This window comes from Trichechus manatus, unplaced genomic scaffold, assembly GCF_000243295.1.
Source record: "Trichechus manatus latirostris isolate Lorelei unplaced genomic scaffold, TriManLat1.0 scaffold00094, whole genome shotgun sequence".
Lineage (NCBI taxonomy): Eukaryota > Metazoa > Chordata > Mammalia > Sirenia > Trichechidae > Trichechus > Trichechus manatus.
In genome coordinates, this window is record NW_004444030.1 from 7,864,089 (window position 1) to 7,877,757 (window position 13,669).

The 13,669-nt window shown below is 40.0% G+C and overlaps 1 protein-coding gene across 5 annotated transcripts in view; it reads left to right on the forward strand.

Moving 5' to 3' along the window:
* DIXDC1 (DIX domain containing 1) overlaps positions 1-13,669 on the forward strand; it is a 100,829-nt gene that overhangs the window by 78,283 nt on the left and 8,877 nt on the right. For 3 of the 5 annotated variants that reach the window (XM_023736976.1, XM_004382502.2, XM_004382503.2), the window contains 7 exons: positions 101-205; positions 637-690; positions 1,178-1,270; positions 1,342-1,413; positions 2,283-2,372; positions 2,724-2,885; positions 3,612-3,678. In XM_023736976.1, coding sequence (XP_023592744.1) covers positions 101-205; positions 637-690; positions 1,178-1,270; positions 1,342-1,413; positions 2,283-2,372; positions 2,724-2,885; positions 3,612-3,678 — 643 coding nt within the window. Of the gene's footprint in view, positions 1-100; positions 206-636; positions 691-1,177; positions 1,271-1,341; positions 1,414-2,282; positions 2,373-2,723; positions 2,886-3,611; positions 3,679-4,349; positions 4,387-13,669 lie in introns of those variants that run through there. The other 2 variants (XM_023736978.1, XM_023736977.1) reach the window with 2 other exon arrangements.

Sequence of the window (13,669 nt, forward strand, 5' to 3'; positions counted from 1 at the left end):
ACTAATGCTGGATACACACTTAAAGGTTTAATAGCTTTTAGTAATAACTGGCTGATTGATTAATTGGGACTGAAATAATTTGTATGCTTTTTTTCCCCAGGATGCCTTGCAACAGAGATTGGCTCAGCAGGACACATCTGTGCTTCAGCTCAAACAAGAACTACTGAGGGCAAATATGGACAAAGATGAGCTACACAACCAGAACGTGAGTTAAATGAATGAACACTCATCTCATAGAGTCCCCGTAGCAGAATAGGAAACATATTTGCATAAAGTCTTGTTAGATTTAGTTCTAGGATGCTTGCTCTCATTAGTTTTATTCCCCATCGGGCTCATTTCTGTTCCTAGGTGAAAGCCCAAACCACGTGGGGCAGGAAGGTCCTTGAGCATTTCCTTAATTTTGAGGACACTAGGAGGCTGAGGCTAAGTTGTAGGTCTACAGTCTGATTGGTCTACAGTGTGATTATCTCACTAAAGACATGGAGAGAAGCTGTGTGTTTTTACCATGACCGTGCCCTCTCTGTGCTGTATACTGTGACTGCTAACATCAGCTCTGGTTACTAAGTAGGTGATATCCTAGTAGGGTTGGCAGACAGTACCTCTGTGCCAGTGAGTTCTTTCTTACCCTTCTTGCAGGTGGATTTGCAGAGGAAGCTGGATGAGAGGAACCGGATTTTGGGAGAATATAAAGTAAGAATAGATATCAGTTTGGAAATTATCTCCATCTAACCTTTTACGAGCAGCTTGACTGTTGCCCATTGTTGTTGTTGCTCAAAGAGCACTTAGGCACCTGTTCTCTCCTTTGCCTTCTGCAAGGAAATCTTCCTCTGTGTTCTCTTGATTCACTACCCCTGAGGAATAGGTAGCATGGCTAGGAGAAGGAGTGCAGAGCTTGGAGTCGGGAAACTTTGGTTCTAGTCTTACCTTTATCTCTAACTAGCACAGATGGTACCTAGTGGTCCCCCTACAAATGATAGTTCCCTTCCTCCTTACCTCTCCAAGAATCCTTTGGACTGTGTAAGACTATTATGGTATGTAATGTCTTCTTGTTAAAGCTTGAAGAAAGGACTGTTCTCCTGAGGCTCTACTTTACTCAGGTGGAAATTTCATCACAAAGGGTGAACTGTTCAGTGTCCTTGTTCTTGCCACATATCTGAAAGTTCTATCTCCATTGCAGAAAGAGCTGGGGCAGAAGGACCGCCTCCTTCAGCAGCACCAGGCCAAGTTGGAAGAAGCACTCCGGAAACTCTCTGAGGCCAGTTACCAGCAGGTGCAAACATATTCGGCTGCTGACCCCTTGGCCCAAAGAAATCCTTTTCTGATTTAGTCTCTGTTTCGCAGGTAGATCTAGAGCGGGAGCTGGAACACAAAGATGTCCTCTTGGCTCACTGTATGAGAAGAGAGGCAGATGAGGTAACCTGGAACTTGGGTTCTCCTCCCACATTTACAAGGAGATTCTTTTTCTGATTCCGGGCTGAACCAAGGCCACAGGTTGGCTTGTTACGGAGGCTATATGGTGAGGGGGTTAAGAGTGCAGGTTCCAGAATAAAAAAATCTGGTTTCAAATCCCAGCTTTACTCACTTGCCCATTGTGTGACCTTAAGTAAGTAACCTTGAGGCTTGACCTTTGAGCCTTAGAAATAGACTCACCTGGAAAATGAAAGTGGTCCTCTGTGTCATTATGAGGAATACGTGAGACACTTCATGTAAATAAACACAGTCCTGTTAGGTCCATCTGACACAGAGTCAGTCTCAACAAATATTAGTTGCTGTTGTTTTTTTTATTGCTGAAGCAAAGGCAGGTAGTGCTGGAGCAGCTTTCTGACTCTTTTCATGAGTGTGAGATCTCCAGTGGCCAGGGCAGAGGCCAGGTTGGGGGTTTCCATTTCATTCATTCAGCAGTCAACAAATACTTATGGAATGCCTAGTGGGTGTCAGGTACTGGGGGTACAGAAGTGAAAGGGAAAAAGTCCATGCCCTCGTGAAGCTTTAATAGAGAGAGACATTAAACAAAGAATTATGTACTGTGTCAGGTGGTAAATGTAAAGAAGAAATATAAGACAGGACATCTTGGCTTGGGAATGTCGCCTATAATAAGCATCATTTCTTCTTTTTTTTTTTTAATGATTTATTTTATTTTTTGTTGTTGTTGAGAATATACACAGCAGAACATATACCAATTCAGCCCTTTCTACATGGACAATTCAGTGACACTGATTACATTTTTTAAGTTGTGCAACCATTCTCACCCTCGTTTGCATCATTTCTTCTTACTGCTATAGGGGACCAACTACAACAGTCACAACTCTCAAAGCAATGGTTTTCTCCTTCCAACGGCAGGAAAAGGAGCTGCTTCAATCACCCACAGAGGGGTAGGTTCTTAGGATTTGAGTATAGACCTGCCACTTCTAGCTGAAACCAGAAGAGTGCCCCAGTCATCACCCACAGATGAGGCCTTTTATATCCCAGTTCCCCAATTCTTGCGTCTGGTGGGTGTGTAAAGATGTGAGATGCTTGATCTCCAAAACTAAGAATTAGTGGGCAAACAGATGGCCCACTTTTGTGGAGAAAGATTTCCTTCAGTTCATACCACTCTCCTTACTCCTGCAAAGGTGAAAGATCTTTCCTGGAAACCTCTCTCCTGTATCTCAAAACCAGTGGCTGGGACCTGGTTAATGATATGGCACTGCACCAGGCCAATAGCACCTTGTTTTTGCCCTCAGACCAGTGACCTGCAGCTTGTTCGAGACGCTCTCCGCAGCCTGCGCAACAGCTTCAGTGGCCACGATCCTCAGCACCACACCATAGACAGCCTGGAGCAGGGCATCTCCAGCCTCATGGAGCGGCTGCATACCATGGAGACCCAGAAGAAACAAGAAAGGAGGGTAATCCTCATTCTGTGGCGTCTCTCTTAGGCAAACTCCTGAGGAAGCTTGGCTTAAGGATTTTAATTTAGAGGAAAAAAGGTTGCTGTTGAGTCGATTCTGACTCTTAGCGGCCCCATGTGTGTCAGAGTAGAGCTGTGCTCCGTAGGGTTTTCAATGGCTGATTTTTCCAAAGTAGACTGCCAGGCCTGTCTTCCGAGGTGCCGCTGGGTGGACTCAGACCTCCAATCCTTCAGTTAGCAGCTGAGCGCTTAACTGTTTGCACCACCCAGGGACTCCAATTTAGATGAAGACAGGGTTAAAAGAAGGTTGTATTGCTCTTCTCTTTGGCTTTCCTCTTAGTGGAGCTGACTATTCATTATGGTATAATAATCCAAGGGAGAAGATGATAACTTTTACTCCTAGTAACTGTATAGCTGTCTAAGGAATTGTGACTCTTGACCCCCACAGGGTCTTTCTTTACTGCTTACTTCCCTACCTTCCAAACCCTGAATGAGCTTGGCACAGACAGCATTGGATGATATAATATATGAGAAAGTACACTGGAAACTAGAAAGCATTTTATAAGCATACCTTATTATTGTTAGGATATTATGTTCAGTTTATGTACTGGGGAAGAAGAAGTGGTAGGCAAAGTATATATTTTAGGTAGATTTTTATGATTTACGTTTCTTGATTAAGTTCCCTCATTGATCATAACTCTTGGGATTTTTGTCTGGTTTCCAGGTTCGGGGCAGGTCACCCAGAACTCAGGCAGGTGGTGAATACCCGGAGTCCCGGCCCCCTAATTCAAGTGAGTACTCAATTTTGCTCAGTTAGGACTCCCAGTGTATTAGACTAGACATTTAGTATTTTTCATGCTACTAATATTTTGAGGTTAGAATTTTCCTTATAATGCTTCACTCTTATAATATTTTCCTTCTGTGGAAGTATTAGAATTGAGTTTTTCCAGGACTATGAAGACACATACCATCTTCATCACCACCATTACCCCAAGTGCCAGTTAGCCACATGCAGGATGCTGCTGACTCAGAGAGGCTACAATATCTTTGGAAAATATGTTGTTGTTGTTAGGTGCCGTCGAGTCAGATCCAACTCATAGCGACCCTGTGTATTACAAAAAGAAACACTGCCTGGTCCTGCGCCATGCTCACAGTCGTTGTTATGCTTGACCATTGTTGCAGCCACTGTGTCAGTCTATCTTATTGAGGGTCTTCCTCTTTTTCGCTGACCCTCTCCCTTACCAAGCATGATGTCCTTCTCCAGGGACTGATCCCTCCTGACAACGTGACCAAAGTATGTAAGACATAGTCTCGCCATCCTTGCTTCTAAGGAGCAGTCTGGTTGTACTTCTTCCAAGATAGATTTGTTCGTTCTTTTGACAGTCCATGGTATATTCAATATTCTTCACCAACACCACAATTCAAAGGCGTCAATTCTTCAGTCTTCTTTTTCATTGTCCAGCTTTCGCATGCACGTGATTTGACTGAAAATACCATGGCTTGGGTCAGCACACCTTAGTCTTCAAGGTAATATCTTTGCTTTTCAACACTTTAAAGAGGTCTTTTGCAGCAGATTTGCCCAATGCAATGTGTCTTTTGATTTCTTGACTGCTGTTTCTATGGGTGTTGATTGTGGATCCAAGTAAAATGAAATCCTTGACAACTTGAATCTTTTCTCCGTTTATCATGATGTTGCTTATTGGTTGAGTTGTGAAGATTTTTGTTTTCTTTATGTTGAGGTGTAATCCCTACGGAAGGCTGTGGTCTTTGATCTTTATCAGTAAGTGCTTCAAGTCCTCTTCACTTTCAGTAAGTAAGGTTGTGTCATCTGCGTAACACAGGGTGTTAATGGGTCTTCCTCCAATCCAGATGCCCCGTTCTTCACATAGTCCAGCTTCTGGGATTATTTGCTCAGCATACAGACTGAATAGGTTTGGTGAAAGGATACAACCCTGATGCAAAACTTTCCTGACTTTAAACCATGCAGTATCCCCTTGTTCATCCGAACAACTGCTTCTTGATTTATATTCCTCATATACAGGTTCCTCATGAGCACAATTAAGTGTCTGTCAGTTGGTCATGCTGTGGGGGCTTGTGTGTTGCTGTGATGCTGGAAGCTATGCCACCAGTATTCAGTATATCAGCAGGGTCACCCACGGCAGACAGGTTTCAGCTGAGCTTCCAGACTAAGACAGACTAGGAAGAAGGACATGGCAGTCTACTTCTGAAAAGGATTAGCCAGTGAAAACCTTATGAATAGCAGCGGAACATTGTCTGATATAGTGCTGGAAGATGAGACCCCCCCAGGTTTGAAGGCACTCAGAAGACAACTGGGGAAGAGCTGCCTCCCCAAAGTAGAGTCGACCTTAATGACATGGATGGAGTTAAGCTTTCGGGCCCTTCATTTGCTGATATGGCACAAGTCAAAATAAGAAGAAACAGCTGCAAACGTCCATTAATAATCAGAATGTGGAACGTACGAAGTATGAATCTCGGAAAATTGGAAATCATCAAAAATGTAATGGAACGCATAAACATCGATATCTTAGGTATCAGTGAGCTGAAATGGACTGGTATTGGCCATTCTGAATCGGATAATCATATGGTCTACTATGCCAGAAATGACAGCTTGAGGAGGAATGGTGTCGCATTCATTGTCAAAAAGAACATTTCAAGATCTATCCTGAAGTACAGTGCTGTCAGTGATAGGATAATATCCATACGCCTACAAGGAAGACCAGTTAATACGACTATTATTCAAATTCATGCACCAACCAGTAAGGACAAAGATGAAGAAATTGAAGATTTTTACCTGCTTTTGCAGTCTGAAATTGATTGAACATGCAATCAGGATACATTGATAATTACTGGTGATTGGAATGCTAAAGTTGGAAACAAAGAAGAAGGATGGGTAGTTAGAAAATATGGCCTTGGTGATAGAAATGATGCCGGAGATTGCATGATAGAATTTTGCAAGACCAACAACTTCTTCATTGCAAATACCCTTTTTTACCAACATAAATGGTGACAATACACATGGACCTCGCCAGATGGAATACACAGGAATCAAATCGACTACATCTGTGGAAAGAGATGATGGAAAAGCTGAATATCATCAGTCAGAACAAGGCTAGGGGCCAACTGCAGAACAGACTGTCAGTTGCTCATATGCAAGTTCAAGTTGAAACTAAAGAAGATTAGAATCAGTCCACGAGAGCCAAAGTACGACCTTGAGCATATCTGAATTTAGAGATCATCTCAAGGATAGATTTGACGTGTTGAACACTAATAACCGAAGACCAGACAAGTTGTGGAATGACATCAAGGACATTATACATGAAGAAAGCAAGAGGTCATTAAAAAGACAGGAAAGAAAGAAAAGACCAAAATGGATGTCAGAAGAGACTCTCAAACTTACTCTTGAATGTCGAGGAGCAAAGCAAAAGGAAGAAATGATGAAGTAAAAGAACTGAACATAAGATTTCCAAGGGTGGCTCAAGAAGACAAAGTAAAGTATTCTAATGTCTTGTGCAAAGAGTTGGAGATAGAAAACGAAAAGGGAAGAACATGCTCGGCATTTCTCAAGCTGAAAGAACTGAAGAAAAAATTCAAGCCTTGAGTTGCAATAGTGAAGGATTCTATGCGGAAAATATTAAACATCACAGAAGGCATCAAAAGAAGATGGAAGGAATACACGGAGTCATTATACTAAAAAGAATTGGTCGACATTCAACCATTTCAGGAGGTAGCATATGATCAGGAACCGATGGTACTGAAGGAAGAAGTCCAAGCTGCACTGAAGGCATTGGTGAAAAACAAGGCTCCAGGAATTGACGGAATATCAACTGAGATGTTTCAACAAACAGATGCAGCGCTGAAAGTGCTCACTCGTCTATGCCAAGAAATTTGGAAGACAGCTACCTGGCCAATCAACTGGAAGAGATCCATATTTATGCCTATTCCCAAGAACGGTGATCAGATTATCAAACAATATCATTAATATCACATGCAAGTACAATTTTGCTGAAGATCATTCAAAAGTGGCTGCAGCAGTATATCGACAGGGAACTGCCAGAAATTCAGGCTGGATTCAGAAGAGGACGTGGAACCAGAGATATCATTGCTGATGTCAGATGGATCCTGGCTGAAAGCAGAGAATACGAGAAAGATATTTACCTGTGTTTTATTCACTATACAAAGGCATTCGACTGTGTGGATCATAACAAATTATGGCTAACATTGTGAAGAGTGGGAATTCCAGAACACTTAATTGTGCCCATGAGGAACCTGTTGGAAAATATACAAGCCCAAAATGTTTACTCCAGACAAAGCAAAATATAAAACAAACAAAAACACACACATGCACACACAAATGACTCTACAGTCCCAAAAGGTACAGGAATTTTCCAGTTCTTCCTAGAGTCAAGAAGTTGAATTTGTTTGGGAATTTTCCTTAAGCTTTGAGTGGTTAGGTTGTTCAGTTTAAGTCCTACAAAATATTTGCAACGTCTAGTGGCCACGGCTAGGAAGTATGTTTTAGTTTGCTCCATGCCCAGTCATTTCCCACCCTGTCCACTCCAATGTGTTGGAAATCTACCCTGCTTGGTAATTTCTTTTTTTGTATTATATCTTATCTTTTAATAATGGTCACATTTTCTTTTGTAGTTTACACAAGCCTAGTCTAAAAGTATCTAAACAATACTTTATAAAACCAAATAGTGGTTAAAAAGCTGACTAAAACCAGCTTTGTATGTTACATATACTATACAATTTTAAAAACCACATTAATAAACAAAGCCTAAAGTAAAACACTTGAAATATTTGCACAGATATGGAATGTAAAATAATTTTTTTAATAGAGTAAATAAAATAGCATTCTCAAACCTCTGATCCCAGTATCTTTTTCTTCTCTGATGAGAGATGTCTATACTAGGAATGAAACAAATTATTTTAGTACCAAAATTAGTTTCAATTTCTTTTTTGAGCATTGCTTTGAAATAGTCATCTCTGTTTTCTTGAGAGGGTTTTTATCTTACTGTTATCCTCTTCAGTACTTTTCCTAGGTGTCTGGGTTGATGTAAACTGCCAATGTAGGGATGATGATATATTTGGAAATTCTTCTTAAAAGATCTAATGAATTTCTTCCTCCCTCAAATATTCCTTCCCTTTCTCAAACTACTACAGGTAAATTCACAGCTGTTTGTAAACTAGGGTCTTAATCTAAAGCTTGTAAATATTTATATTCACAAACAAGATGAAGTGTCTCTCATCTGAAAATATAGAAATTTCTTTAGTTCTGCTAGCCCTCTAGCTACAGATTTATTTCTCTTATTCCTCGATATCAAATTTCCTGAAAGAACAATCTACACTTGCTCTCTTTAATTCCTCACTTCCCATTCACTACCACAATAGTCTGATTTTTACCCAGTTACTCCACTTGTTCTTTTTGTAGGGTCACTGTTTGACCATCTCATTGCCAAATCAAATATTTACTGGTCAAATGTTATCTTTCATTAACTTTTCATCTCTGTATCTCCAGTGTCTAACATAGGTGGTACGTAATAGATATTCAGTAAATATTTGTTGAATGAATAATTGATGGCATTGAAGCTAAAGAAGAATGTTTCCAGGAGAGACTAGTCAAGAATGGTAAATGCTTTTGAAAAGTTAATGAAAGATAACATTTGACAAGTAAATATTTCTTCCATTTGCTTTAGCTACTGTGTGTTCAAAAGCAAGTTTCAGAGTCTCTTCTGACATCCTTTTTGGTCTTTTCTTTCTTTCCAGTCTTTTTAATGACCTTTTGCTTTCTTCATGTATCGTGTCATCCCACAGTTCATCTGGTCTTTGGTCATCGGTGTTCAGTGCATGAAATCTACGCTTGGGATGGTCTCCAAATTCAGGTGGGATGTACTCAAGGTCATATTTTGGCTCTCATGGACTTGTTTTAATTTTCTTTAGCTTCAAGTTGAGCTTACATATGAGCATGGTCTGTTCCACAGTTGGCCCTGGACTTGTTATTTTTTTAAATATTTTTTAATTTTAGTGTTGTACTTTAAGTGAAAGTTTACAATTCAAGTTAGTCTCTCGTACAAAAATTTATACATACATTGTTGTGTGACCCTAATTGCTGTCCCTATACTGTGACAGCACACTCCTCCTTTCCACCGCTGATTTCCCATGTCCCTTCAACCAGTTCCTGACACTGTCTGTCTTATATCACCTCCAGACAGGAGCTGCCCATTTAGTCTCATGTATCTACTTGAGCTAAGAAGCACTCTCTTCATGAGTAGCATTTTACGTCCCATAGTCCAGTCTAATCTTTGTCTGAAGAGTTGGCCTCGGAAATTGTTTTAGTTCTGGGCTGATAGAGAATCTGGGGGCCATGCTTTCTGGGGTTCCTCCAGTCTCAGTCAGACCATTAAGTCTGGTCTTCTTACTAGAATTTGAGTTCTGCACTCCACCTTTCTCGTGCTCCATCCGGGACTCTCTGTTGTGTTCCCTGTCGGGGTGGTCTTTGGTGGTAGCCGGGGACCATCTAGTTCTTCTGGTCTCAGGCTGATGAAGTTTCTGGTGTATGTGGCCCTTTCTGTCTCTTGGGCTAATACTTTCTTTGTGTCTTTAGTGTTCTTCATTCTCCTTTACTCCAAGTGGTTGGGACCAATTGATGCATCTTAGATGGCCACTTGCTAGCTTTTAAGACCCCAGACACCACTCACCAAAGTAGGATGCAGAACATTTTCTTAATAAGCTTTGTTATGCCAGTTGACCTAGATGTCCTCTGAAAGCATGGTCCCCAGACCCCTACCCCTGCTCCTCTGTCTCTCAAAGTGTTTGATTGTATTCAGGAAGCTTCCTAGCTTTGGTTTAGTCCAGTTGTGCTGATTTCCCCTGTAGTGTGTGCTGTCCTTCCCTTCAGCTCAGATAATTCCATCTACTGTCTAGTTAGTAAATAACCCTCACCCTCCCTCCCCACCCTCGTAACCATCAAAGAATGTTTTCTTCTGTGTTTAAACCTTTACTTGGGTTCTTATAATGGTGGTCTTATACAATATTTGTCCTTCTGTGACTGACTAAAGCAGAGCATTTTCTTAATAAACTTTGTTATGCCAGTTGACCTAGATGTCCCCTGAAACCATGGTCTCCAGACCCCTGCCCCTTCTACTCTGTCCCTCAAAATGTCTGGTTGTATTCAGGAAACTTCTTAGCTTTGGTTTAGTCCAGGTTTGCTGACTTCCCCTGTAGTGTGTGTTGTCCTTCCCTTCACCTAAGATAATTCTTGTCTACTATCTAGTTAGTGAATACCCCACTCTCTCTCTCCCCACCCTCGTAATCATCAAAGAATGTTTTCTTCTGTGTTTAAACCTTTTCTTGGGTTCTTATAATAGTGGCCTTATACAATATTTGTCCTTTTGCAACTGACTAAATTCACTCAGGATAATGCCTTCCAGATTCCTCCATGTTATGTTTCACGGATTCGTCACTGTTCTTCATCGTTGTGGAGTATTCCATTGTGTGACTATACCATAATTTGTTTATCCGTTTGTCCATTGATGGGCACCTAGGTTGTTTCCATCTTTTTGCTATCGTGAACAGTGCTGCAATGCAATGAGCATGGGTGTGCATATATCTATTCGTGTGATGGCTCTTATTTCTCTAGGATATATTTCCCAAGGAGTGAGATTGCTGGAATCTTATGGTGCTTCTATTTCTAGCTTTTTAAGGAAGTGCCAAATTGATTTCCAAAGTGGTTGTACCATTTTACATTCCCACCAACAGTGTATAAATGTTCCAGTCTCTCCACAACCTCTCCAACATTTATTATTTTGTGTTTTTTGGGTTAATGCTAGCCTTGTTGGGATGAGATGGTATCTCATTGTAGTTTTGATTTGCATTTCTCTAATGGCTAATGATCGTGAGCATTTCTTCATGTGTCTGTTAGCCACCTGAATGTCTTCTTTGGTGAAGTGCCTATTCATATCCTTCGCCTGGCCTTGTTCTGACTGATGATATTGAGCTTCTCCATTGTCTGTTGCTACAGATGTAGTCTACTTGATTCTTGTGTATTCCACCTGGTGAGGTCCACCATTTATATTGTCAAAAAAAAGGTATTGGCAATGAAGATGTCGTTGGTCTTGCAAAATTCTATCATGCAATCTCTGGCCTGATTTCTGTCATCAAGGCCATATTTTCCAACTACAGATCCTTCTTTCTTTTCAACTTTTGCATTCCAATCACCAGTAATTATCAGTGTATCTTGATTGCATGTTTGATCAATTTCAAACTGCAGAAGCTGGTAAAAATCTTCAATTTCTTCGTCTTTGGCCTTAGTGGGTGGTGTGTAAATTTGAATAATACTCGTATTAACTGTTCTTCCTTGTAGGTGTATGGATATTATCCTATCACTGACAGCATTGTACTTCAGGATAGATCTTGAAATGTTCTTTTTGATGATGAATGCGACGCCATTCCTCTTCAAGTTGTCATTCCTGGCATAGTAGACCATATGATTGTCTGATTCAAAATGGCCAATACCAGTCCCTTTCAGCTCACTAATGCCTAGGATATCGATGTTTATCTGTTCCATTTCATTTTTGACAAGTTTCAGTTTTCTTAGATTTATACTTCATACATTCTATGTTCCAATTATAAATGGATGTTTGCAGCTGTTTCTTCTTAGAGTCGTGCCACATTACCAAATGAAGGTCCCGAAAGCTTTTCCATCCATGTTGTTAAAGTCAACTCTACTTTGAGAAGGGAGGTCTTCCGCAGTCGTATTTTGAGTGCCTTCCAACCTGAGCGGCTCATCTTCCGGCACTATATCAGACAATGTTCCGCTGCTATTCATAAGGTTTTCACTGGCCAATTTTTTGAGAAGTAGACCACTATGTACTTCTTCCTAGTCTGTCTTTGTCTGGAAGCTCTGCTGAAACCTGGCCACCATGGTTGACCCTGCTGGTATTTGAAATACTGGTGGCATAGCTTCTGGCATCACAGCAACACGCGTGCCACCACAACACAACAAACTGACAGACGCGTGGTGGCACTGTATCTTAGTTTTCTCATTTATGCAATGGAGATGTTATTGAAAGACTGTGTGCATTAAATGAAATATTATATGCAAATCATCTAGTATAGTGTGTGGCATCTAAGAGGTGCAAGGCAAATGTTAATTTTATCAAAACACCCTCCCTTCATTTCCCTTGAGTTGTGTCTCTTCTTTCTTCTTTTCATCACAGCCAAATTTCCTGAAAGAGTAGTCTACCCTCTGAATCCACTCCATGGCTTAACATTTACTCTTAAGGGAAAACAAGAACAATAATTATTTCTCATAAAAAAGTAATATAATAGATTAATGGAATAGAATTGTGAGGTCAGAAATACCATACATCTCTGGTGAACTGATTTTTGGCAAGGGTTCCAAGACCATTCAATAGGTTAAAAAAAAAAAAAAAAGTCTCTTTAGTAAATGATTCTGGGACAACTGGATTTCCACATGCAAAAGAATGAAGCGGGACCCATACTTCACACCATATATGAAAATTAACTAAAAATGGATCAAGGACCTAAATGTAAGAATTCAATCCATAAAACTGTTAAAAGAAAACATAGGAGTAATGCTTCAGGTCTAGTTTTTCACAGTGCATTCTTAGATATGACACCAAAAGCACAGCAAAAGATAAATAAATTGGACTTTATCAAAATGAAAAATTTTTGTGCATCTAAAGAGTATATCAATAAAGTAAAGTGACAGCCTACAGAATGGGGGAAAATTTTGGGGAACCATATATCTGATAAGGGTTTAATAGTCAGCATATTTAAAGAACTCCTACAACTTAGCAACAAAAAGACAAACAACCCAATCAAAAAATGGGCAAAGGAGTTGAATAGACATTTCACCAAAGAAGATTTACAAATGGCCAACAAGCACATGAAAGGCTGCTCAACATCGTTAGTCATTAGAGAAATGCAAATGAAAACCACAATAGGACCACTTTATCTCCCTGGGATGGTTATTTAAAAAAAAAGAAAAATAAATTTTGGTGAGGATGTGGAAAAATAGGAACCCTTGTACATTGCTGATGAGAATATAAAGTGGTTCAGCAGCTGTAGAAAGTTTGGCAGTTCTTCAGAATGTTAAACATAGAATTACCATATGAACCGTCAACCTAGGTATATTTAGGTATATGTCCAAGAGACATGACGATATATGTCCACACAGAAACTTGTATGCAAATGTTTATAGCAACATTATTCATAATAGCCAAAAGGTAGAAGCAATCCAAATGTCTATCAACGAATGGATAAACAAACTGGTATATGCATACAATGGAATAATATTCACCCATAGAAAGGAATGAAGTATTGATACATGCTACAACTTGGATGAACCTCAAAAACATTAAGAAGCCAGACACAAAAGGTCACATACAATTCCTTTCATACAAAATATCTAGAAAAGGCAAATCCATAAAGACAGAAATCAGATTATTGGTTGCCAGGGAATGGAAGAAAGGGAGAATAAGGAATGTTGACTTGAAGGGCACTAGGTGTTTTTCTGGAATGATGAAAAAGTTTTGAAACTAGAGAGAAGTGGTTGTACAACATTGTGAATATATTAATGCCACCGAATTGTATACTTTCCAATGGTTAATTGTATGTTAGCTGAATTTTACCACAATTAAAAAAATTTGCACACATACATACAAATAAGGATGAGTTGCTGGGCTAATTGTTCTGAGTTTTTTGTATATCATTTTTACAGTAATACCACACTAATCT